This window comes from Tenrec ecaudatus, chromosome 1, assembly GCF_050624435.1.
Source record: "Tenrec ecaudatus isolate mTenEca1 chromosome 1, mTenEca1.hap1, whole genome shotgun sequence".
Classification (NCBI taxonomy): domain Eukaryota; kingdom Metazoa; phylum Chordata; class Mammalia; order Afrosoricida; family Tenrecidae; genus Tenrec; species Tenrec ecaudatus.
This window is the reverse complement of record NC_134530.1, coordinates 166,778,340-166,805,623: the sequence shown is the minus strand read 5'-3', so window position 1 is coordinate 166,805,623 and position 27,284 is coordinate 166,778,340. Positions and strand designations below refer to the sequence as shown.

The 27,284-nt window shown below is 47.3% G+C and overlaps 1 protein-coding gene across 5 annotated transcripts in view; it reads left to right on the top strand.

The window, feature by feature from the left end:
- The window catches only part of ARHGEF11 (Rho guanine nucleotide exchange factor 11), a 112,494-nt gene that overhangs the window by 46,551 nt on the left and 38,659 nt on the right, over window positions 1-27,284 (top strand). For all 5 annotated transcript variants that reach the window (XM_075563619.1, XM_075563610.1, XM_075563620.1 and 2 more), the window contains exons 2-7: window positions 14,867-14,958; window positions 15,895-15,993; window positions 20,291-20,340; window positions 21,270-21,327; window positions 22,024-22,202; window positions 23,014-23,085. In XM_075563619.1, the coding sequence (XP_075419734.1) occupies window positions 14,867-14,958; window positions 15,895-15,993; window positions 20,291-20,340; window positions 21,270-21,327; window positions 22,024-22,202; window positions 23,014-23,085 (550 nt within the window). The remainder of the gene's footprint in view (window positions 1-14,866; window positions 14,959-15,894; window positions 15,994-20,290; window positions 20,341-21,269; window positions 21,328-22,023; window positions 22,203-23,013; window positions 23,086-27,284) is intronic.

The window sequence follows — 27,284 nt, the reverse complement described above, 5'->3', positions numbered from 1 at the left end:
TTGGGGGAGTCAGACTAGTTAGAAAGTTTCCCAGAGGAGGTGGTGGTGGAAAATTGGGATAGAGGGCATGAGTGAGCTACTGTTAGATCTCTCTGGAGCTAGAGCTATTCCTCGGTCCTTGGCCCCGTGTGAGAAAGAATCCACGCTGAAGCCTGGTTCGTGATCCAAGTGAGTTTTATAAGAGTTAGAAGCAGTTTCAGGTTTACACAGCACCCATAGGACTCTTCCTGACCATGCAGCCTGGTGCAAGCTGCTCAGCTCATGCAAAGTCTCTACTCTGGGCTCCTGCCTTTTCAAGGATTCCATGGGGAGGCGTGGTGGATGACCCCTGATCAGCCCCATTGGCTGAATTGAATTCACCTGGCCTAGGTGGGCCAATCCAAGTTTAGCACCCACCATGCCTACCGGTGGGAAACCTGAACCTCTGAGCATGTGCAGTGCGCCACTCCTTTGTTCCCGTGTTTGGCTCTCTGGGCAAGTGTTAATGGACATTTTTTAGCCTTGCCCTAGCCTGCCTAAAATTACTGAGCAGTGGATTTTAAGAGAAGTTAGAATTTCAAGGTTAGTTATTGACCATTCAACACATTTTCGTTGAGTGTGTACTCTGCACCTGACTTGATAAGGAGCCCTGGTGGTGCTGTGAGTTAGGCATTGGGCTGCTAACCGCAAAGTGGGCGGTTCAAACCAGCAGCCACTCCATGGGGAAAGGGGAAAGACCTCCAGCTTCAGAAACCCTGGGCAGGGTCACAGGAGGCAGAAGCGACTTGAAGGCAGTGGTTTGGGCTTGGTGCTTGATTGAATGGAGAATAAGATCGATTTTGATTGCCCAATTGGTGACCAATCTAGGTTGTTTCCTAGTAGATAATGTCTGGTAGGCTGGTGGTTTCCAAGGTGAGATGCTGTTATTCCTGCTCAAGGTGGATCCTCGTCAACATACTAGAACCTCATTCTGTGGTTGAATCTGGATAGACTCTGTGTGCTGGAGCCCTTTTAAAACTGCCAGAAACGCCCTTCCTTCAGTCAGCCTTCCCCGTGAACTCTATGGACGACCACTCCTATTCTTTGCATCCTTATACCAAGTGTCCTGCAGTCACGTATCTTTGCCTCGGTTGTTGTTAGGTGCCGTCGAGTCAGTTATGAGTCATAGCAACCTGATGCACAACAGAATAAAGCACTGCTGTGGTCCCACATCATCTTCATAATGGTTGTAAGCACTGTGTCAGTCCATCTTGTTGAGGGTCTTACTCTTTTCCACTGAGCCTCTTAAGTTTACCAATCACATCCTCACCTGGATTGCATTAAAATGAAACACATATTCTGTGTATCACCTCTCTAACAAAATACCAGCCCTGAAAGGGATTCCTGTCTTCTCCGGCACCCATGTCTCCACGAACCCCAAGAGTACCTCTGTAACCAATAGCTGAGCTCTTCACGGGTATTTTAACATGGAGTTGGTTAGGCAGCTGACAGAGGGGGCCTGCTCAAGAGTATTTGGATCAGTGTCCCCAGTGGCCAGATCCCTCTAGCTCTCATCACCAAGTGATCCACTTAGGATCTCTCGGATCCCTACTCCATCCTCTGATATTGACAGCTGGGGCTGGAACCAGTGAAATGAGTACAGTTTCTAAAACACACCCTTGTCTAAGACAGCCTCAAGCAACAGATTCAGGCATGTGCCTGCCTGATGAGGTGGCCTGGCAGACCACAACCTAAAGAATGCTTTATTGGCTCCACCAATCCACCCGTTCCTCTGTCTGTAGATGTAGCTTCGAGGCATACGCAGAGGCAACCTGCTGCTGCCCTCGCTGCTGGGGGGATTCCAGGGCATTTTGTGGGAAGAGCAGTGGCCCTAGCAAGTGTTGCTGTGTCTCACACCCCTTTCCCATGCTGCTTTCAGCCCAACAGCGAGTGAGATTCAGGAAACATCTTGTGTCATGGAATTGTGACAAGCATTGGCCCCACGTGCTTGTGCTCTGTTGTTGCTGTTAGGTGTTGAGGCATTGTGACTCCTGGTGACACCAGGTGATAGAGGATATCCTTCCCACAGGGTTGTCTAGGCTCTTCCGGATTAGCTCACTAAGTCTTTCTCCACAGAGCCACCAGGTGGGTTTGAAGGCTGGAGGAGAAGCCCCCCACCCCCCGACTCCTGCCCCACCCCTATTGCCCATCTCATGTACTTTGGACCAGTTGTCAGGAGAGACCAGTCCCTAGAGAAAGACATCTTGCTTCCACCTTCACTGGATCCACAAGACTTTCCACCCACTGGCCTGTGATCTTCCTGCCTTTGGTTTTATTGTACATGCTGCATGACTCTGAGGAGGAATTTATAGGCTGGCATCGGACAGGTGGGGTAGTGTCGGACTCGTGGACTTGTTCTGGACTGGGCTGGGTGGTTTCCTTAATGTACAATTACTCTATGCAAAGTTCTTTGTTACATACATATGTGTGTCTGTGGATTTGTTTCTCTAGTCAACCTGGACTGACACAGGCAGCAATATAAACAGGCAGGCCCTCAGTGAGATGAGCTGACACAGTGGCCGCATCAGTGGGCTCAGGTATAAGAACCATTGTGAGGATGGCTCAGGACTAAGCCGGGCTTTGTTCTTTGGTGCATAACATCACTGAGTGGAACCAACTCGACTGCACCTAGCAACAACTTCTGACAGAGAGGGCTTCCTGGAATCACTTGCTAAGAATGTGGGTGGGTAAGGGGCTGGGGCGCTCACCCAGTGCTGCTCTGGGCCCCTCCCTTTCCTCCCACCATAGCAGTTGGTTGCTGAGGGTTCTGGGAGGAGTGGATTTGTGTCTGCCTCCAGTTACCTCAGCCGAAGAGAAGGCCCCAGCCTCCCCGGGGCGGGCAGGGGCCTGGAAAGAAGGGCAGACATCATGCTGTCAGTCCAGATTATCCTCACAAGTTTCTCCTGTTGTGGTTCAACCTCCGTCGTTTCAAAAAGACCAACTTTTTTTTCTGCTACCCGGTACTTTTAAGTTGGGGTGAACTCTGGGAAGTGAGGGAGGTGATTTTAGACCCCCTTAACAAAGTGAACTGGAAAAGTGAATCTCCCGAGCTCCATACAGATAGTGCTGGGCAGGCCAGGCGGCACCAGGCGACTTGCCTCACAGGTGAAAGAAAACAGAACTCAACTTGGCGAAGGCACTCCCAGGGGCCCAAGAGGCACGCTGTTGTCGTGTGCACTGTTTGGGCAGACGCACTGGGAGAAGCAGAGCAGGAGCACTCAGATACTTCTGTCCATCTCCGAGTGTTTTCTCAGAAGTGCTCAGGGAGCTGGAAGACCATGTCTGCTCAAGAGAAGGGGACATTTGAAGACAATGGCTAAGGCGGACAGGGCCTATTATGAGAGAGAAATGAAAACATACATCCTCTTAAAGGGAAGACCAAAAAGAAGTTCAAGGATCTTAATGCATCCAAGAGGCCTCCTTGAGCCTTCTTCTTGTTTTGTTCTGAGTATCGCCCCAAAATCAAAGGTGAGCACCCAAGCCTGTTTGTCGGGGTCATTGCAAAGATGATGTGGAATCACACCTTGGCCTATGACAAAGGCCACTAAGCTGAAGGAGGAACTGGAAAAGACTATTACTGCGAACCTGGCTAAAGGGAAGCCTGGTGACGCCAAGAAGGGAGTCGTCAAGGCTGAGAAACGCAAGAAAAAGGAGGACGAAGAGGAGTATGAACAAGGAAGAAGGGGAGGAAGAGGACAAAGATGAAGTGATGATTACAATGAAGTTGGTTCTGGCACAGTGTTGTGTTTGTCCATTTATAAAGCATGTAACCCCTCTATACACAACTCACTCTTTTTTTTAAAAAAAAGAACTGTAAAACTGTATGATTTGCTTTTAAACTGTATAATGTCTTTATACACACACACCCACTACTGAATTTGTCTTAGATAGGCCTACCCTGGTGGGCTTTTCATTAGCCACTCACCTTGCCTGCTGCAGTATGAGGGTTGTAAATTGGCATGGAGACTTAAAGCAGGTCCTTGTTGGTACACAGCACAAATCAGTTATATATGGGGATGGTAGCTTTTGTTTTGTTTTCATCTTCAATTGTCTGTGATGCGGCTTTTACTAAATAATTGTTCTAACTGAATACCACTCAGTAATTGCAAAAACAAAAGTAAATGCAGACTTCTTGAAACGACATTCATTTGGGGTTATTTGTACTGTGCCTGTCCTTTATTTGTGCCAGCACTCAAAACTTGATTCAGCCGTTTCTTCTATCCATAGACAATAGAAAGTAAGTACACCATGCTCTATGGAGACCCAGTGTTCTGAAAGTTTGTCCTAAGTGTGATCATCACTTTACACAAGTCTTTACTTTAGGATACATTGACTGCCTTTCCCAGAAAACCAGATGTACCTGTAGAGTGACTTTTGGTTTACAAATAGTGTAGTTAAGTTAGCACGTGCTCTGTGAGAAGACAGGCCGGGTCTTCCTGGTTCATCAGTATGAAACCCAGCACCTAGAGGTCTTTCCATAGCTTGTCCAGAGTCTCACAGCAATCATGATGTAGGCAAGGAAGAAAGGGCACTGCACAGATCCCGAGTCCTCGGCCCTGTGGCAGATGCTCACGCTTGATCCAGTGATACTGACATGTTGTTCCTCATCTCCCTTAGGAGCCTGCTGCTGTCGTCGTCACACTAGGTCAGCGCTTGTAAACCACCAGCCGCGTCACGGGAGAAAGATGAAACTTTCCCCGCCCTTTAAAGATTTTCAGTCTTGGAAACCCAAAGGGCAGCTCTACTCTGTCCTCTAGGGCTGCTTTCATCAGTCAGAATGGACTCGATGGCAGTGAGTTTGGTTTGGGGGTTGGGTCTTAGCTTTCCTGTTCTCTAAGGAAACAATGATGTTTATCTCATCAGGGTTGTTGTGAGCATTAAGTGAATGCCTTAATTAATGTATTAACCCCTTCGACCATGCAATCTCCCTCTCCCTTTACAAGGGCACAGAAGGAGACGGGCCGTGTTAGTCCAGAAAAGGAGTTGGCAAACGGCTCCTGAGCCATATGGGGCTCTTTGGGTACATGTGTCTCTGAAGTCAAACTGAAAAATGAAAATAAAACTATCATAGTTTCATTTAGAGGCCGTTATTCAAATAATGGTGATTTCATTTGTTTATAAATATATATTTATGTCTCTTGAATACGATTTAAACTGTGTGGGATAGGATTGGCGCTTCCATCATAAAAGTTTCCCGACCCTTGGTCTAGATCCCAGAAATCTAGATGTTCGGCCTGCCCCCTTGCCGCCACAGCCTGTTCTCCTTCACTGCTGTGGCGGCCTCCATGACTGCCCTTTCTCCGTCCCCTGGCACCAGATGGGACTTTTCGGAACTTGCTTGGACTGTGTTGTCTCACAACCACTGAATGGCGGAATTAACACACTGCTTTTCATGAAAGCAGCAGTTTACTAATTCGTGTGTGACTAACAGTCATATAGCAATAATACCTACCATTTTTAAAGCATTGCTGTGTGCCAAGCGTTGCGCTAGATACCTTATTTATGTTACATCAGTCCTTACAGCCACACTGCTAGTATTCCAGATCTGTAGATGAGAAAACTGAGGTTCCCAGAATGCAAATAGGGCCCCACGTTTCCCGAGAGAGAAGCAGATCCAGAAGAGGGGTCCTTTCAAACTCCACTTTTCACAGCATTCCCTCTGTCTTAAGCATCATTGGGATTTGGAGGCAGAGCCCAGGCATTGAGCCTGTTCTGGGGAAGATGCCACAGATGAGCTGGATGCTGACAGAGCCGGAGACCCTGGTGGGGCATTGGGCTCCAGGAGGAATGTGGAGTTGGCTTTCCTGAGACCGCCTCAGAACAGGTCTCACTTGTTCCTGTTTGGGGATGTGGAGATGAACTCCACGGGCCTCGGGCCAGCAACTGTGTGGGAAGTGCTTTGGTCGAAATAGGTAATCCCAGTGCCACCGAGTCCATTCCAGTTCATAGCAGCTTGTATAGGATGTTCTTTATGGGAGCAGACAGCCTCGTCTTTCTCCCTCAGGGTGACTGGTGAGTTTGAACCACTGACTTTGCAGTGAGCAGCCTAACAACTCTCCCCCAGCACCATCAGCGCCTCCTTTTCTCAGTTACAGTTGACCTCCTTTCTGGTCAACCCTCACAAACCAGCATGTTCTAACATATATGCTTTATGACACATATGCTAAAATGTGCAGTTTCTTGTTTAGTGGCTGCCTCACTGTTTTGTTCTTTTTTGTAGATTTAGTAATTCAAGAAATCTGAGAGATTAATTGAGAATTTAGAAACTGAAACACTTTTTACACCCAGACTGACGTTTCTCCCTGCCTTGTGGTTAGCAGCCCACATGCTTAATGCACTGTGCCACCAGAGCTCCTGATCCAGGGAGAGCTTAAATAGTCGTTTTAAAAGCTCCCCAACAATAACTTTGAGCTGGGCAGCACAAAGGGCTATTTCAGGGGAGATGTACTTCAGTTGGTTTGAGGGAGGCTTCTCTGGGAAGGGGTCTTTTCGTGGACCTGTGAAGAAGAAGGGGAGAGAGAATGCCCCAGGGTGGGTGTGAGGGAGCAAGCAGACACTGACTTTGGAGTGAGCAGAGTTGAAGCTCTCTAAGCAACTGCGAGGGCATGCTAAACGTTTTTGACTTCATACAAGAACATTGAGAAACCACGCAAGGGTGTCTGTGCTCGAATTTGCCCTTTTTAAGGACTGTGACTTTGTAGAGAGTAGATGTGCTCCAGGTGAGAGGGTGGTGGCTCACGACAGCCGTCAGCTCGGTGACAGGACCTTCCAGAGGCATGAGGAGGTAACACCGCTGAGACTTGGCGATTGCTTAGATTTAAGGGATGAGGAGAGGCGGGTTGGCGACAACTCTGAACTCTGTCTCGAGCCCCTGTGCAGCTCGTTTTCCCTGAGGAGGAAACACTGGGTTGGGGCAGATGGGGCTTGGCCTGGGAGATTGATTGCCATTTGATCTGTCAGCTTTGAGCAATCAGACGGTGATCTGGTGCTCCTCTCTCTTCTCGCCTTTGGGAAAAGTGATCCTAGCATGTTTTTTATTGATAAACTGAGGTTGGAGGGGTCAGTAGCCATGTTAAAGGCCCCTCTTGGCTAAGCCTTCACAGGCAGTAAAGGCCTGCACCTGCTCTCGAGCCTGTACTTCGACTCCTAAACCTGTGCCTTTAAAATCACACCACATGGTAGCTACACAGTGGGATGGTGTAATTGGTGTTATTGAACTGTATGCGTGAGAAAAATGTTGAGTTGGCAAGTGCTGCGCTATATATATAGTTACAGCAACAATAACCATTTAAAAATACCATGAGGTCTGTATGCTAATTAAATGTTGACCCAAGCTAGCCAACCCTCTCCACATACCAGTTCTCTCCTGCTTGGCTTCACACACACACCACGTCTGTTTACTTTTACACACACATGCACGTCTATTTACTTTTCCATTTATTTGCCCACTCCCTCTTTTCCAGTTCCTCTCACTAATGACATATGTCAAGCATAAGTAACCCAGTGTGGACCTGGGCAAGACTTCAGAAAAACCCATCAGACCATTTGATTAGGACTTCACACTTTCAAAGAGGATTACAATTGTCACCTCTTTGTTTACATCAGGTCTTATGGGAAGAAGGATCAAACAAGGGGTATTACAAAAGTGGGGGGGGGGTTCTGTGACCTTTTCCTGCCACTTTTCTGCATGAGCTCTTTGACACACACACCCACCCCCGGCAAACATTTTTGGAGTGGGCACCCCGTGTCCGCCAGGCACTGTTCTGGGACTTGGCTGTGCTCTGATGATGAGTCGGATGCAATCTTTGTTCCAAGGAGAGTCAGGTCTGCTGGAGAAGCCAGAGGCAGGCGAGCGCAGGATGTTTGTTCGCTGTGACAGACTTGGAAGTCATGCAATTTATTTTGAGTGTCTGAAAGCTGCAGTCCTTTGTGTAGAGGACACTCGGGCCACTTGTGAAATTAAAACTAGATTCCACCCCACAGGCGGGCAGAATTGGACCTCTGGGTGGATGGAGCCCGTGCTCAGGTGACGGATATGCAGCTCACCTGCCCGTCAGTAATCTTATTGGAATGGGAACCTTCCGTGGCAATGTGTTGCCAGGACACTTTTCCGCTCCCTCCGTGTGTCCCTTAGTTTTACAGATGAGGGAATTGAAAGCAAGGGGGTTAGGTAGCCTGCAATTAAATGACAAGGCAGAGCTGGGCTCAGCACCTGAATACACCTTTCCCCACAGCTCCCACTGCAGGGATATGCAGGCCTGGGAGGCTCAGTTGGCTGACCTCAGTCCAGGAAGAAAAGTCTCTCTAGAAGCTGAATCTTGTAGAGCTAGGGTGCCAGCAGCCTACCTGAAGCTCCACCCTAGGAGATAAGGGAACCTGATGGGTAAAAATCGGAGTTTTCAGGGAATGTGGACTTTGTCAGGAGTGAAGGCCCTGCAAGGTGCGCTTTCCAGGTTTATTGCTCTTGGCAGAGCTCAGGAATGTGACTTTCCCCAAGAAGACCTTGGTCAGCATGGTATCAGGTGCCTTTTTAGCTTTATTTTTATGGTTATGTTGTAGGTTTTATGCTGTTCACTCATCTAACAACTAGGCTTTTGTGACTATTCATGAACTGTGTCCCGCCCCCTCCTTGCAGCTCCTTGGGAAACAAAGGAGCGTTGCCCACCAGTACATCGTCATGGTAATGGTGCGGGTGGGTCTGTTGTTGTGATTTGTGCCCTCTCCCTGAGGGTTTTTTTCCTGCCCTCTGCTTTACCAACCATCATGCCCTTCTCCAGCAACCAGCCCCTCTGGATGATTTGTCCAAAGTAAGCGAGTCCTTGGAGTTTTATTGACTTATTTGGGGAGAGTAGATCACCAAGCCTTCCTTTCTAGTCTGCCTCACTCTGGAAGCTCCGCTGAAACTCGCTGCTATTTGAAAGTGGCGGCCTCCACCACACTATGACACACTGCAGACGGGCGGTGGTTAGATTAGGGAATGGATAGTCCATTGTTAGCACTGCACCTGGTAAGTAGAAAGAACTGTATAATCAATACCACAGAAAATAGATGATACAGGTAAGCTGTAAATGAGGAAGACAGGTGAAAAGGACATGGAACATTGTTGTTTGTTGATACCTGTTGCTTTAAACTCCTGTTGTCACTCCTGTCGGCCCACCCTGCTTTCCTAACCATCTGCCCTCTCGGAGTCTGAGTGAAGCAGGAACAAGAGTCAACTGTGGGCACTGGAGATGAGGCCAAAAGCCAGTAGCCGGCTCATGCGCCCAGAGGTTCTCAGGGCTGTGTTTGCATTCTGGCCCTCTAGGGATCAGGATGGAGCTGAGACCAATCAGCTTCAATCAGCTGTCACCACATGAGACTGTAAGCCCAGCAGTACCAGGATTTCCACCCCTTCCAAGAGAAACCAGAGATCTGTAGTTCGTGCGTGTGTCAAGCATGTTTATATGTAACAAGACATTTGCCATTTCAGTGTGCTTTGCATATTCATTAGTTGACTGGCCTAGACTGTGGTCTTCGGGTTGTGCACCATTGCCATTATGTATCTTAGTGTGGGCTGCCATCTGTGAAGCCCTGCAGTCGCTCCACGGAGTAGGCGTGCAGTCTAGTAGGGTGTTTGCTTGCTTGCTTGCTTGCTTAAAAGATTTACATGCTTGGAGACCCTCAGGACAGGAGTACTCTGCCCTTTGGGGACTCAGCAGCCATGGATTTGGGTTTAATGGGATGCGCATCTATTCGCAGTCATGCATCACAGACCTACCAGATGGGCATGTGAGCCAGTTACCAGCTTGCAGCTTTGCTGCCTACAAAGTCGCCAACTGTTTGTTACCTTGCCTTATCCAGCCCCTTCTAGCAGTGTTTCCAACGGGCATTTACAGAGTGCCCGAGCCCACAGGCCCTGCAAAGTTAGAGCTTCCATGTGCTGGAAAGCCCTGTGGGAGGCAAGCGTTTGTCACGTACACACGCAGAGAAAAGGAAAGGGAGAGGCAGGTGTGGACTCATGTGGAGAGAACTTTACGGACAATTTCCTTTTTTTGCAACGTGCAAAAGATGCAGCTGAGTCGTGCTTAGTGTACACAGCAAGAAAGAGAAATGAGGATGTTATGTGCAGTTACTCCGTTTCGCAGGGAGCCAGATATTAATGAAAGTGGGGACGGGAGAGTGGACGAAGGGGGAGGTTCTTCTCCCCAAATCTGCTCACATGTGACACCCAGCCGACTCACCCACGGGCTATTTCCACCCACCAGGTCTCCCAACTCTGTTGTAACAGTCCGTGTTGTGCCAATGAGAAGACAAGGATCTGCATCTGTTGCAGTTATCGTACTTACGTGGCACTGTGTTCCTCACTGAACTGGGCTTTTATTCTAGTAGAACGCTTGATGTTCCCCCAACAGCCTTCTATAGCCGGGCAGATGGGCCTTGGCCTAATCTACCTCTGATGACGGGACCAGCTCCCACCCCGCTCCAGTGAAAACTGAACCAGGTAAAAGGATACCAGATTGTAAATGCATCTTCTTGCCATCATTACAGCTCTACAGAACCAGAACTAGACACCCAAACCAAAGCCATAGCACCCCGATAGGACAGCGTAGAACTGCCCCATAAGGTTTCCCAGGCTGTACTCTTGAAGGAAACAGACTGCTTCATCTCTCTCCCCTGAGGTGGCTAACTTGGTGGGTTTGACCCACCCTGCCCTTTGTAGGTGTGCACTTTAACCACCGTGCTGTGGATTCCTTAGAACTGGCCAGAGATAAAAAACAGGTCTCTCCTGAGGCGGTGAGAACCAAAAACCAAAATCCCTGCTATCGAGTCGATGCTGACTTACAACAACCCTGCTGAACAGAGTAGACCTGCCCTTAGGGGTTTCTGAGGCTGTAACTCTACAGGAGTAGGAAACCCCATCTTGCTCCCTGAGGTAGTGAGGACCAGCTCAAAAGCAGCCCTGTGGTGTGGGGTGTTGCGGATTAGCAGTTGGAAAAAAGGACCTTTTAAAGGTCCATTTTAAGAATTCCTCTCAGATTCAGGAGCTGTTAGCGCTCAGTGTTGTATTAAACGCATGTGTTCTCTTCACCTGCCAACTGCAAGTGACTTACTAAAGGTGTCCTGAGTGTTTGGCATAGTGTCTAGGGCCCCGCTGTCCAATAGAATGTTTTTGAGTTGTAGAAATATTCTGTCCTATACTGCTCTATAGGTAGCCACTACACATGACTGTTAAGCACTTGAAACCTGGTGAGGGTAATTGAGAAGTCAAATTTTTAATTTGAGTCAAATTATAAACAACTTCATGTGACTAATGGCTATCATATTGGACAGCACAGGTGTAGATTTTTATCGTTGTTTCCGACCCATGGCCACCCTATGCCCAACAGAACAAAATACAGCCTCGTCGTGCACCATCCTTACAATTCCAGTGCTCGAGCCCATTGTTGCAGCCACTGTCAGCCCATCTCCTTAAGGACCTTCCTCTTTTTCTCGGCCCCTCGACTTTACTAAACATGGTGTCCATGACCAGGGACTGGTCTCCTACAGCATCTGTAAGACATGTCTCACCGTCACTGGGTCTGGCTGATCTCATCCCGAGTACAATGGGAAGCTCTGAGATGCTCCAGGAACACTCTGGCTGGACGTCTTCTAAGACATGAGTTTGTCCTGTGAACAGTCCGTGGTGCTGTCTGTATTCTTCTCTAGCACCAGTATGCAAATGCATCTGTTCTTCTGTGGTCTTCCTTAGTCAGTGTCCACTTCACATGCATCTGGGGCCATTGAGAATACCACGGCTTGAGTCGGGCACACTTAGTCCTCAAAGTAGCCTCCCTGCCTTTACAACACTCTAAGGAGGTCTTGGGCAGCAGATTTACCCAGTATATGTGTCTTTTGATCTCTTGACTGTTGCTTCCATGAGCTTTGATTGTGAATCCAAGCAATACAAAATCCTTGACAACTTCAATCTTTCATCCATTGATCATGATGTTATATATTGGTCCAGTTGTGAGGATCTTGATCTTCTTTACATTGAGTCGTAATCTATACTGAAGGCTGCAATACCTTGATCTTCATCAGCCAGTGCTTCAAGTCCTCCTCACTTTTGGCAAGCAGGGTTGTATCATCTGCATGTCTCAGGTTAATAAGCCTTCCTCCAATCCTGATGCCACCTTCTTGTACATATAATCGTGTCTGATGATTTGCTCAGCATATAGATTGAGTAAATATGGTGAGAAGACGCAGCCCAATGCACACTTTTCCTGATTTTACACTGTGTCAGGATTCCCTTGTTCTGTTTGCACAGCTGCCTCTTGATCCATGTACAAGTTCCACATGAGCACAACGAAGTGTTCTGGAATTCCCATTCTTCTCAAGGTTCTCCATAGTTTGTTAGGATCTGTCAGTATTGCAACTCAAGAGGAAGAAAGTCAAGCCTCGAGTTGCAGTATTTAAAGACTGTGGGCAAAATATTAACTGATACAGGAAGCATCAAAAGAAGATGGAAAGAATACAGAGTCGTATTCAAAAATATTTATGTGACGTGATTAGTTTTAGCAAGCAAATCTTCATCCTGAGGGAGGAGGTGGGGGCTGAATAGGGACCGATGGGCTAGAGTAACCTGAAGAAAGGCAGAAGGTGCAGCTTCAGGAAGTTTACCTTTTCTTGTAGGTAACAACGGTGGGGAAGGGAATAGGGCGAACACCCAGGAAGAAGCAGTAGGGCATAGGCAGGCAGGAGCCAGGAACTGGTAGCAAGTGAAGGGACAGCAGGGATCCAAGTAGGAATGAGCAGGGACTGCAGGATCAACAGGCCAGTCCCTGTAGTCCAGAAACACGCAGCCTTACCAGCGAGTGCATGCTCACAGACAAGCAAACCAGCAGTTACCACTTGGTACTCAGTTTGCAGTGAGGATAGGTTCTGGGAGTTGCAGAAGAACTGGGGGATGGGCGGTGGGGAAGGGGGATACTGAGCCTGCATCTGGCAGATCCTGTAAGATGCTGTGACTAATGGCTTAGATTGGAGAGAGCTGGCCTCATCCTAAGTACAACCGGGAAGCTCTGAAAGGCTTAAGCAGCTAAACAGCAGGGCCAAAGTTGCATTTCAGTTAGAGCACTGGGGCATTGGGCCCTTGTTAGGTTTTCTCTTGAACCAGCCATCTCTAGTCTGGTTTATGTCCTGTCTTGTTTTTCTTTCTCTTTCTCCCTCCTCTCCTGCTTCGCTCTCTTTGGGGCCCCACGCTGTCTTCTTCCTTGATGCCCGCTCTCTGATCCAAAGATCAGCCAGTAAAAAGCAGTCTCACCTATCCAGGTAAGAGGGGAGGCCAGGGCAAGGGATGACAAAGAAACCAGCGCCCCCCCCTCCCCCACTTTACATGTTGAAGTTATTAGTTGATTCTTGAACCCACGGTGCCTTCTCGTGGTGCTGAATTTAAAATGCACAAAGGGAACATAATGAAAATGCCTCCAGCCCATCCATGCCCCCTTTGCCCATTTTTTCTCCATGGAGGCAACCAGTGTCACTCATTTTTTGGTAAGAGTTTTTCTTTTTGTGTCTTTGCAATGATATTTTAGATGTTCTCTATAAATACACGCATAATGTGTAACATATCGATTCCTTCTCTGGAGTTTTACCCACTTCTTTTTACTCTCCGTATAATTTTGTTTTTCTACCCAACAACAGACGGTGGAGATCATTCCTTATCCGTTGGTACATAACCTCATTCTTTCATGTGGCTGAGTACTGTGTCCTTATATTGATACCCTGGGATGTATTTAGCCAGACACCTACTGGGAGCATTTAGATAATTTCCAGTGTTTTGCTTTTACAAATGGTACTCCCTTGAATAACTGTCTCCATAGTTATTTGCTATCAGTATGAATTGGAGACCGCTTTCTGAGGGATCACAGTGACTGATTAGGTAGCTAGCAGGTTGTGTGCTTTTTGGAAAAAGGAGGGGCCTAACAGGTTTGAGCTTCTCCCATGCATTTGTCAGGAGCCTAATGAGGAGATCTTGCTAAATCTGCATGGGTGGCCTGCAGCCCCCTGAGGTTTTAGGGCCTAAGGAAGCTGCCCAGGCTGGCTATGATTCAGTGAGACTGAACTTGGGGTGGGAATACTGCCACCGAACAATCTAGCGAGATTCCTGCTCCTGCCAGGGTATCCAAGAGATAAATGGAATTTTCAGAGGCTTGGGCCCCTCCTGTCTTATAAAGTGTCATGTTTCCAGTTAGCCCCCAGTTTAGTACCAATGCTCAGGCACCCCTCGGAAACTCCTGTCTTGGAGAGGTGGAACTGGAACTTTGAGGGACAGAGAGATGATGTAAAATGGGGGTGGTGGCTCCTGCTACAGCCACCGCAGCCCAGAGCCATGTGAGTGCAGGCCACTGTGGTCCTCGCCCACCACGGCCGTACCTTCCAGCCGCCCCTTCCTCTGCGAGTAGCCACCCAACTCTAACTAGCTGTTGTTTGTTTGTTTGTTCCCTGTCTTTTTCTTGCATTCATTTTCTCTGCTGCTCCGTTCTGTTCCATCAGCCCCATTGCAGCCTGGTAAGACCCAACAAGCGTGTGATGTGTGCACACCCCTTCTTGCTGTGGTCCCTTTGTCTCCTGACTCCAGGAAGGGCTAGTTCCCTTCACACCTTGCTGGGTACTAATGAACTCATACTTGCCCTGCCAGCCCAGGATTCCAGATAGGTGGTATTGCCTGTGGTGTAGACATGGCTCTTCTCCCACCAGATGGAGTGGGTTACTGTGTGGGAGGGTGGGTCTCTCTCTACCCGAGACTTAGGGCCCCTTTTGACAGGGCCTCTTTCCTCTGCAAGGCCGGTCCCTCCTCCTGAAACTCCTCAATGTGCTTCTCTTTCTCCAGGTTAACAAGCCTGTCTTCTCTGGGAGAGTCAGCACCTGAGCGCAAGTCCCCTTCCCACCACCGCCAGCACTCTGACACCTCTGAGACCACAGGTAACCACAACCTTGGAGTTGTAGACTCGTAGGCACAGAGGGGTAAACCCCTGCAGACAGATCTATCTGTCTACCCAAAGACTAAGACAACCCAGCCTTTATATGAATAGTGCCTATCGTGTGTGGCATTGGTTTACAGGCTTTGTATCAGTTGCCTCAGGGGTCTTCACGGCAACTGCAGACAGTAGGTTTTCGTACCAGTATTTGATACACGAGGATGCTGACGCAGAGGGCTTAAGAAACTTGCCCAGGAGCCCAAGCTTGTAAGACACAGGATCGGGGCCTGATACTGCTTGTTTGCCCCCAGAAGCCACGCTGTGGCCACTACAGGCCCGTCAAGCTCCCTGGTCACATGTGCAGGGTCTAGTACCCACCCACAGGGATGGAGACAGTCAGGATCAGAGCCCGCTCTTTTTCAAGGTCTACAGGAATGTGTACGCTTGAAAAAGAGAAAGGTTTCTCCTTATTGATACTTCCTGGGATTTGGCAAAGGGTCATTCTGGTGTCACTTGGAATGAATTATTCAGATCCGCACACAAAGGCTCACATGTCTTAGCCATGTGCAAAGTGTCCCAGGGGCTTTTTATCACGAATGAAGGGTAGCCTGGAATTGGCCCTGCACCTTTCTCTGACTGACCCAGCTAGACAAAACCAAAGGGACAGACAAGTACAAAAGTGTCATTGGGGTCTCAGAAGACAGTACTGTCTCGCACAGAATACAAAGGTGGTTAAAGGAGTTTGAGAATCACTGAAGGAGGCGAGTCACATTGTAGTATGTTTGGACAGGATAAGTCTGGGGAATTTGGTTCATCTGGAACCACTTCCTGGAGAAAAGAACACACTGAGCCTTTCCTAGTGCCCCTGGCTTGTATGCATTACTTCCTTCTGGTTCCCAAGCCTGCCTAACCTGCTCCCACCCTTTCTTGCCACCCCCAGGCCTCGTTCAGCGTTGCGTCATCATCCAGAAGGACCAACATGGCTTCGGCTTCACAGTCAGTGGGGATCGCATTGTTCTGGTGCAGTCTGTGCGACCTGGTGAGTGCTACGCCCTTCCTTGCTGCCATGGGCAGGACTTGGGGAACTTGCCCCGGCTACTCTGGGGACTTTTGGGTGGCACGAGCAAACTTCCCTCGGGAACTCGGTGGAAGACTTCACAAAATGCTAAGGCACTGGGCAGGGCCTGTCTTCGAGCAGACCTTCACGGGTGCCCGCTGTGCTCACTGTTCTGCAGCCCTGGACAGGGTCGCTCTTCCAGATGGTTAGTGGACACACTTGCAGCTATAGCTGACATGCACTGATAAATTACTCGAAGCAAAGTGCGGGGTGTTGAGGCAGGACGTGAGAGGGGCGAATGGTGGTGGGGGCACAGTCATTCCTTTGGTTTATTTTGGGATGCTGCCTTAGAGGAGATAGGAGGAGCCCCGGTGACGCAAGGTGTCCGTAGTTCAACCCACCAGTCGCTTTTCCAGAGAAAGGTGAGGCTGTCAGCTCCTGTACAGATCCGCCATCTTGGAAACCCTCAGAAACAGTTCTATTCCGTCCTCTTACGGTTCTTGTGAGTTGGAATTGACTCAGTGGTAGTGGGTTTAGTTTCTTAAAAGATATTGAATTTCAGGTGTTTGGAAGATGGAAAGAAAAATTTTTAAATGGTGACAGGAAAGGAATTTGGTGGGAAGACAGTAAAAAGTTGGGAGGGCCTTGTATGCAGATTACGCAAGTGACAGATTATGTATAGAAGAGCTTTGAACAGCCCAGAGCACTATCACATGCTAGGTAGCGGACCCATTGTTGTTAAATGACCCAGAAAGAGATGGAGGAAGTGGGGGAGTGACTAGTGTAGGGTGGAAAGCACATGTCTCTAAGAGATGTGAACTTCAGTGTAGCAAATGAGATTGGGGCTGGTGACATGGTGCATGGGGGTTAGGCTGGCTAGACGGACACCAGAGAAACGTGGGGTGCAGGTTAGCATGAAGGAGCCCAGCGGTTCTGTGGTCACGGTGCGCAGCTGCCAAGGGGAAGTCGTGAGCCCACTAATGGCTCCACAGAAGGCAGAGCCGACAGTCTGCTTCTGTAAGGATGAGTCTTGAGAAAGGCTGGAAACTGACGGCAGTAGCAATTGTACAATTCTACTTGACATGATTGAAATATGGATTGATATGTGTATTAAATCACAACTAGTAAAAAAAGAGATTGAATCTTGGAAATTCTATGAGGCAGTTCTAATCTTTCCTATAGGACTACTATGAGTGGGAATTGTCTCTATGATGGGTTTGTGTTTTTGTTTATTTATAGTGAAAATTAGGAGCCAAATGTAATTTTAGGGAAGGATCTGGGATACATTCATGGGACACGTGAAAAGAAAAATTTTAATGTATGATCAAAATGAGGTCTATAGCTTATTAAAAACAACAACAACAACCTCGTTGTCATCAAGTCAGTTGTGACGCATGGTGACCTGTAGGGCAGGGCGGAGCTGGGCAGCACTTCCCTGAGGGGTTCTGCAACTGTAACCTAGCTCAGAGCAGCATATAAATAATTGTGACTTCTGATCAAGTTTGGGAGTTAATGATGGTAGCAGTGGGAGGATTGTTTTCATGTCCAAGAGCAGAACGCTGAGAAGATCCTGTGGTCTTTGCCTCCCTTGTTCTCTCAAGGTCCCTGTACGAGGGCGGGGCAGAGCAAGTGGTGCTGCCAAGAATGTCGTCTGAGCTAGGAAGTGGGGGATCCCCTCCAGCGAAATAGGGGTTCAGTTCTTCACTTCCCTCAACCTTCTCATGGGCTTGAATAGAGTCAGACCCAGAGAATAAAAAGCAAAAAGGTGATTTGCACTGAAATAGAAGAGAAGAGGGAGGGAGGAGAGAGAGAGAAGCATCGCTACTGTGTTTTCCAGATAGGAGGTTTCTCAAAGTGAACTTGTATTCTACTTCAGAATCACCAAGGCCTTGAAACCTTTATTTCTGGGCCCAACCCCTGAGGTACTGGGTTACTTTTTAGCAAGGGGATCAAGAACTACATTATTAGTATTTTTTTAAACAAATCTCCCGTGATTCTGCGCCCACTGAAATTCGAGGGTTTCTCCTCTAGTTCACTTACTTTGAAGAGTTTAATTTTGTTTTACCAGCAGTAAGTTACATGTCACCTCTCATGCCCATACATCCGGGCACAAGGGCTTCTTTCTGCTAATGGATTGACAAGGAATGCCTCTTCCTCAAAACCTAGAGAGGTGTCCTGGAAGGAAGGCCCCTGCTGACTGTGAGCACTTCTCTCTTATACAGGACCTTCTCTGACTCTCCTCTGGATGCCCATCGTTGCTTCCTTTAACTTTGTGGGATTTGGAGGATGCAAAAATCCCATTCACTCACTGAACATGATCTCTCTGATATCTGAAGAACCCCTGAGAAATATTTTTTAAATCTCTTTTGTCATTTTTATCTGGTATAATGATAGAAACCTGAAAAAAAATTTTTAGATCTACATACTAAACATTATGGTATAAAATTTATTCAAAATTTAATTTGTCGCAGGGACCCCTGGTGGCATAGTGGTTATGAATTCAGTTGCAATCCAAAATTTAATTTGTCGCAATCTAGGCATAGACTGTTTTGACTTACTCTCATTTGTCAAGTCATGAGCACTATATATAACATAATTTTGTAAGAAAAAGCATAGCTTTTTTGACAAATAAGTTTAAATGAACAGTCTTCCATGTAGTTTTGGAACTCAATGTGAATTTAAATGAAAATTGAAATTTAACTTAAAATAGACCAGAAATCAGTTTTGTGACTTGACATTGGGGTGGAGAGTGTGCATCTTGAGAAATTGACTGGTTTACATAATGTTCCCTTACAGTTTCCTGATGGCAGCATAAGCGTCTTCAGCACTTTGCAAGTCCTCTTCCCTGCACAAGGCACTGTAGATGAGGGAAGTCTCAAGTCCCAGGGTTGAACAGCTAAACTGGAGCAGTCTCTTTTTTAAGACAAGAAGCATCTAGATGTGCTTCATGGGAGTTTTGTGTTGGTCCCCTGGATGCAGCGCTCAGATCTGATGATCAGCTCCGGGCAGATTTACCAAAGACGACATTATTTTTTTTTTACATGTTATTAGGGGCTCATACAACTCTTATCACAATCCACACATATACATACATCAATTGTGTAAAGCACATCCATACATTCTTTGCCCTAATCACTCTCAAAGCATTTCCTCTCCCCTTAAGCCCTCTGCATCAGGTCCTCTTTTTTTTCCCCTCCCTCCCCACTCCCCCCTCCCTCATGAGCCCTTGATAATCCACAGATTAGTATTTTGTCATATCTTGCCCTATCCGGAGTCTCCCTTCCCCCACTTCTCTGCCTTCCATCTCCCATGGAGGAGGTCACATGTGGATCCTTGTAATCAGTTCCCCCTTTCCAACCCACTCACCCTCCATTATTTTTATGCTTCTCGCTAACTTGTTTTCAGCTTTAGTGATTCTTATGCTTCCTGGGTGCAAATCAAGCTAAAACCACAGCGCGCCACCCCCAGCCTCCAGTTGAGGGGTAACCTAAGAACGTCGGAAGCATGTTCTTCTGAGCTCCTCACAGACTGGGCCGTCGTAAAGGCAGAAACTTACATAGTTTACACATTTTTAGAGAGAAGTTAAAAACAGTCATTTTTACCATCTCTACTGACATACACTCCCAGAATAGACATTTATTCTCTCAGGGCTTCACCACTGGTTGACGACTTGTTTTACTAATCTTTTCTCTGTTACCCTTAAAAATCATTATGGTTTTAATATGCTATATCTAATGTAGTAAGCTCTATCTTCCCATTAGATTATAAGAGAAACGAGTTTGACCTTGTAACATACTCAGATGCCTTTCAATAAAACATACACGCGCACATGCGTACACGCACTTACACACAGGTGCGCACACACATATAATCTTGGAGCCTGGCCTTGCCTGTCTCCCTTCTTGGCCTCGTTACAAGCAGTCTGGCATTTGAGTTAGGTAGAGGAGCAGCAGGAGATGTAACTGTCTAGAGTTCACTTTAGCTCAACAAGTAGTTGTATTACTGGAGCCAACTAGAATGTAGGCCCGATATTTGGGGTACTTAACCTAATGCAAAGGGCCCTTGGGGTGCAATGACTCAGTGCTCTGCAGTTAACCGAGTGAGAGACAGAGCAGTCTGCTTACATAAGATTTCAGCCTGTAGAACCTCACGGGGCACTTCTGATTAGACAGCAGTGACCATAACCTCACACCAGTGAGGGGAAGTGTTGGCGGGAAGTCAGCTGACAGGGCCTGTGGGGTAGGTTTGTGGGCTCTGCTGACCAGCCTTGTCCTTACAGGAGGTGCAGCCATGAAAGCTGGTGTGAAAGAGGGCGACCGCATCATCAAAGTGAGTGAACCCCCGCCCCTCTCCCTGCTCTTGGACGCCGAGGGAGCCCAGGGCCTTGGCCTCTCCCACAGCTCACAGCTGCTTGTCAGCCATTAGAAAAGGAGGGGGTTAAGATAGCTAGGTTCCATGTTCTAGTCACTTTAATTCTAAAAGACCAGGTATTATTACCCTGCTCCACAAATGACGAAACTAAGATTTAGAGGAAGAGGTGGTGACTGAGAGAGGCTTCATTCATCTTCCTCAGCCTGGCATTCAGATCTCCGTGCAGTGCTGACTTGCGGTTCCTGCCAGTTCTAAAACCTCAGAATCTGCCCTGTTAGGTAAGGGCATAGAGTCCCAAACTTATGTGGCTTCCTGCCCCCCTTTCAGAAAAAAAAAAATTTTTTTTAAACTGGGAATTATAGACTATAGGCTATAATTCAGGGTAAAATGTAGATGCCTGTTTTCACAGTGCCTCCGGGAGCCTGTCCCCAGGGGGCAGTATAACTCACGTCAGGCAACACCGGCTTAGTGCTTTCCCCTTCAGAGAACTAGAAGGGCTGCGGAAGTCCAAGATGAGGATCCCAAGGCCGCTGGTGAGGAGGAAGCCGTGTGTGTCAATCACCATTCGCGGACTTTGTAGGTCAGGAAAGTACGAGGGGGCGGGCTTCAAAAAGTTGGTGGAAAACTGGAACGAGAAGACCACTGTATTTTCAACAGACTTTTTGAAGGCCTCTCATAAAAGTAGTGCCAAAAATGAACAAATTGAAACACAGTCGTCGTGTCCCATCCCCCCCCACCCCCTCAGGGAGACAGAACAGGTTATAGATGTGAACAGAAGCACGCAGAGTGAGTGGAGTCCGCTCCAACGCATGGAGAACGGCTTCCCGTGGGAGCAGCTCCTGGGCTCCCGGCACCACCGTGCAACGAATACCCCTTTCTCCTGACAGGTGAACGGCACCATGGTGACCAATAGCTCACACCTGGAGGTGGTAAAGCTTATCAAATGTGAGTTGACGACAGAGACAGCGGGCTCCAGGAGCAGGTGGGCCGAGAGGAGGCCTGTTGGCCGGGAGGCGGCGCAGTGGCATCTTTAATCCACTTGAGCTGCCACAGTGCCCTGTGATTGTTTCAAGTGGTAGCACGCGCCCATCTAGGCCTCGCTGTGGAGGCCGTGCCCCACAGAGACCAGGCCCAGCTCAAGTACAGTTGTCCCCCAGCTTGCATTCCCAAACCTTCTTCCTTTGCGTCTTTACTGGTTTGTGGGGAGAACAGAAGTATTCTTTGCTTGCAATGCTTAGATGGCCCAGGCAGTTGAGCCAATGCAGGTAAGCAGATAGACGCTGAGGAAATAATGAAAGGATGTGTGGTCTGCAGCAGGTAGAGGGCTAGAATGGGCGAGTCTGGTCCGTCCGAGGCAGGTAGTGTGCTTCAGGGGGGCTCATTCATGAGAGAAAGGAGGCGATGGGTGGCCCATGGGGATGGAATGTTGGCTGAGGTCTGCGCTTGAAGAGTGGGAAGGAAGCAGTACTCGAGCAGATGCAAGGTAGGGGCGAGAGTTAGAGACTGGATGAGGCATCAGAGGTGAGGATTTAGCCTATAGAATTACAGCGGAAGGAGGGAGAAACCCATCCTTTGTACCGGGACTGTCTGGCTCTCCGGAACAAGACAGCATGCAAGCTCTCTCCATCTGTTTTCCTCCAGCTGGTGCCTACGTAGCACTGACTCTACTGGGCTCTTCACCATCTTCCGTTGGTGTCTCTGGGCTCCAGCAGGATCCAGCCCCAGCAGGAGCCCCCCGAGTTACCCCTGTGATCCCACCACCACCTCCTCCACCACCACTGCCGCCTCCACAGCGCATCACAGGGCCCAAACCACTGCAGGTAATGAGCCTTCTGGCTCCCCTTCCTCACTCTGCTGTCTGTAAAGAGCTTGCCACTGGAGCAGAAAGCAGGTTATAGTGAAGAAAATTCTGGCTAGCAGAAAGATAAGCCAGAGATACATGAAAGGCCATCAAGAAGTCAAGCAGGAAGAAGGACTGCATTAAGGGGCTACTCCAGGCCTTAGTGTCCTCTTCCTATGTAAATGCATTGGCAGTCTTGACAGATAAGTCTGTCTCCTTGGGGTGTGAAAGGAGGCCCTCTGAGTTGCCTCCTCACAGGACAAAGGGTGCATACCTCCATTACGGACCAAGCGTGTCTGCGAGACACTGTTGCCAGTTGGTGTGACTAGGGTGTGGCATAGAGTCAAGGAGTAGGAGAAAGCTAGAAAGCAAAGCCCTGCGTGGGCAGATACCTGGAGCCAGTTGGTTAGAAGTTGAGGAGAAAAGGACAAGAGTAGAAAGAGCACTGTAGGACTGAGGGAAAGCCTGTGGAGGAATGGAAAGAGGACACGGTGCAGGCGTACAGGGAGCAGGATTTCCTGTCGGATAGTAGGAGACTAAGCCAGCAAGCACTGCAACACAAAGAGGTTGGAGAGCAATTTGATAGCAAAGGTGATTACAGCTAAAGTTTCTAGGAAATTCAGGAGTAAAAATATGTTTGTTTATCTGAATTCTATTGAGGTACTGAGAGTTTGCAAAACATGCTGACAACCAGGCTTTATTCTTGTAGGGTTCCTAGGCCAAGAGTCAGCTAGTAGAGGAGAGTGAAGCTATTGAACTGGTCTCAGTGCTGTCGTGTTTTCCTTTCCTAGGATCCCGAAGTTCAAAAACATGCCACCCAGATCCTTAGGAAGATGCTGAGGCAGGAGGAGAAGGAGTTACAGGTAAGACTGCTAGGGAGGGTAGTCGGTTGCTGCCTTATGGAAGAGTCTGTTTCCAGAGCCATCTGCCAGTATGTGCAACTCAGTCTACAGGCCATGCCCTATCTGTGACCACTTGAGAAAGAAAACCTCAGAGCCATTTGAGTGCGGTCATCGACCAGTAGCAGTTGTAAACGGAGAATTTGACCAGTGGCACTCGTGAGTAATAGAGTGGCGAACACGTGGTCAGAATGCACACATGCTCTGAGAGGCAGGAGAGTAAAAAGGGAATATTGGGACTGAGTATACTCAAAGTCGGTTGGAAATAATCTGGTTTCCAAGGGAAGGAAGAATAAGAGAGAAGGGGTAGCAAAGGTAAGTGGATGGTGAGGTCAGCTGATTAAAGTGGAGGCTCTATTGGTAGAATAAAGAATTTCCAGGGGTAGGGATGATATGCACAAGGAAGCATAAGCTGATGAATTAGGCTGAAGAAGAATGACCACATTCCTATTACAGCTGTGACTTGCAGCTCCCTTCTCACCCTTTCATTTCAGTTCAGCAAGCTACTGTTAGTGCCCACTGTCTGTGAAGTATTGTTGTAATACCTGTGTACAGATATGAAGAAGGTCCTACATTTCATGCCTTCAGCATGTTAAACTCTAATATAATTTAAATTACAGTGAGAAAGAGAGTGGATTAAAAGAAGAGAGCAATTAATTATTAATGGGAAATGTGGGGAAGGCTCCACAGAAAGGGGACAGTATTTCAGTTAGACCTTGAAGTCTGGGACTTCTGAGCGTGGGCCAAAACAATTATACATACGGAAAGGAATGCTAGTGAGTGGACAACATAAAACAAGATGTGAGATGTGAAAATATACACATTTATTTAGCAACCGTTGAGTTTCTGCTGTTGGATAGTGCCCCAAGTGTATGGAGGGGGAGGGGGAGGAGGTGAATGGGGCATTAGGGTCCGGGGTGAAGTGGGTACAAAGATAAATGAGAGACAAGCCTTTCTTTCCAGGTGTTTGCAATCTGGTAGGATGTGGCTGGGTGAATGAATAGTTAATGTACGCCGTAGTAAATGTCGAAATGTCAGTAATCAAAACAGTGTGGTGTTGGCATAGAATAGACGTGTAGATTAGTGGAATGGAATTGTGAGCCCAGAAATTAACCTTCAGCTCTGTGGTCAGTTCATATTGACAAAGGTGCTGAGACAATTCAGTGGGCAAAGGTCAGTGTCTTCAACAAATTTTTCTAAGACAAGAGATAGCCACATGCAGCATAAGTTTGGATCCTCTGTTATTCCGGGTTGACCAGAGAAACAAATTCATAGAAACACATATGTGTGTAAGAGAGAGCTTCATATCAAAGAGTAATTGTATATTGAGAAAACATCCCAGCCCTGTCCAGATCAAGTCCATAAGCCCCATATTAGCCATATGTCAGACACCAGTCTAAAGTCCTCTTCAGACTCACGCAGCCATGCAATAATTCCAGATGCAGGTGATCCCAGGCCAGTGAGTAGAAAGTCTTGTGGATCCAGTGGTGGTGGAAGCATTTTTGTGTTGTTGTGAGTCTCCACATGGCTCCCCTGGCTCCATCAGTGTAGCTCCATGTGGCTTGTCAACAGGAATGTCTTGCAGGGAGAGAGTGTGTCTGGCTGCCAATGAGCTATTTATCTCCATGGTACCTCCAAACGAGGTCAAGCTGCGACCTGGATTGACAGGTTAGACTCTGCCCTTTCCTCAAGTTCACAGTAGATTATGTAACTGCCACAGATCCTTATTTCATACCGTGTTAGTCTGGGTAGACTAGAAAAACAAATTCATAAACACTCGTGTGTATAGGAAAGAACTTTATATAAAAAGTAATTGTATATTAAGAAACCATCCCAGTCCAGATCAAGTCTATACATCCAATATTAGCCCATATGTCCGATACCAGTCTATAAATTTCTCTTCAGACTCAGGCAACATGTGCAATGATGCCGAATTCAGGAAGATCACAAGCCAGTGGGTGGAAAGTCTTGTGGATCCCGTGGCAGTGGAAACATCTCGGTGCTGGCAGGGGTCTCCACATGACTCCTCCAGCTCCAGGGCTCTAGTGTAGCTCCATGTGTCTTGTCAGCAGGAATGTCTCTCGGAGTGAGCGTGTGTCCTGCCTCCAGCAAGCTATTTGTCTCCTTAGAGCCTCCAAATGAGGCCATCAATCTGTAACCTGATTGACAAGCTAAACTCCACCCCTTCACTCTTAATAGTCTCAAATTGACCACAGATTTTGTAACTACCAAACACAACATCTCCAAAAATTAACTCTTGTCCATTACAGTAAAAGATGGATTAGGATGTCAATTATAAGAGCGATCGCATAATTACATAGTTTATAAGAACTAGAAACATAGTTTTGGTGAAAACACAGTTGTAAATCTTTATGACAACAGTTTCTTACAAATGATACCAAAAGCACAAAGAACCAAAAGAAAAATTGATACATTGTACTGCCATCAAAATTTAAAGCTTTTGTGTGTCAAAGGTACGATGAAGACAGTAAAAAGACAACTCACAGGGTGTAAGAAAAAGCTTACAAGTTAGACCTCTGATCGGTTCTCGTGCCAGAATATAGAAGAGCTCGTACAACTCAACAATAAAAAGGCAAATAACTCAACTAAAAAAGAGCAAAGGGTTGGATAGAGAGCTGATAAAGAAGACATGAAAAGATGTTGCACATCTTTACTTATTAGAAGATTGCACATCAAAACCTCAGTGTATACTCATGAGCATGGGTGTAAGTCAGAATAACAGAACTTAAGTGTTGGTAAAATGTAGAGAAATCGCCTTCATCTATTATGTAGAAGAATCCAGCCACTGTGGAAAGTTTGACAAGTTTTTAAAACGCACACAGTGTTACTGCATTAACCCAACACTTGCATCTGTAGGTCTGTGCCCAAGAGAATTGAAAAGTTAGGTTCACAGAAAAGCAACAATTACGTATAACCACCACAAAGTAGTAACAATCCAAATGTCCATCAGCTAAGGAGTAGATCAATAAAATGCGGCAAACTGTAGTTATCAGTCAGTGCCTAAAGGAATGAAGTGCCAACACATACTGCAACATAGGCAACCTTGAAAGCATGCAGAGTGAAAGAAGCCGGACGCAATCCCAGGGTCTGGAACGCCCGGAGTAAACCCAGGAAAGACCCCGTGCAGACTGATGGCTGTTGGCGGCTGTGGGAATGGAGGGGTTGAGCGCTACTCTGCAGCAAGTATGAGCTTCTTTTTAGAGGGGCGTGAATGTTCTGGAATAAATACTGCAGTGGTTAGACAGCATTGTCAGTACATGAAGAACCAAGGAATGGTACACTTTACAGTGGTGAGGTGTATAGTGTGTGAATTGTATGAGGGAACTTTGAAGATTCATGAAAAAATAGAATTAAAAGGAATGAGGAAAACAATTAAAAGCCCTGCTTCTCACCATATGCATCAAAACACTTTCGTAAGCAGTAATACCAGCTATTTAATCCATTCATAAAGAACTAGGGGTCCTAGAAATTTGACAGTGTCAGTACAGTTTGGTTTACATTATTAGCTGGCTAAAGAAAATTGGGTGTCCTTTTAAGATTTTTCTAGACTAGGAAGCAAAAAGCATCCAGAAAGAGCCAAATCCGGACTGTAAAGTGAGTGTCTAATGGTTTCCCCTTGAATCTTCAAAAGTTTCCCGCTTTTTCTGCAAAGAATGGGCAGGAGCATGGAAAACGTCATTGGTTGGAAAGTGCTCTGGGCTTTGAATACCATGAGTTTGGGGTTGATTCTGAAGGCAATTGGAACTGGCTAAGGAATTTTGATAGGAGAGTGATCTCATTTTCGAATGTGTTTTGGAGAAATGTATTAAGAGGATTGATTGATCCAGGAAAACCATCCAGTAGGCTGTTGCCGTCCTGCAGGAAAGAAATGATGGGTTTGGCAACACTAGCATGAGTAAGACCAGAAACGGGAGGTCCAGTCAGTGGAGCATATGAACTAGAAAGGAAAAGTCACGGAGAAGAAAGAGTAAGAGTGGCTTTCAAAGTAGATGCCTTCGTGTATACTGATGCCATTGATAGAGCCAAGTGCAGGACAGGAGCCGGATGTAAGGAAAAGAAACAGGGCGGCCTTAGATCCGCTGAGTTTGAGCCACGCTCAGATAGACTGCCCACCAGGCGTATGGAGATGAGGGCTGAAGCGC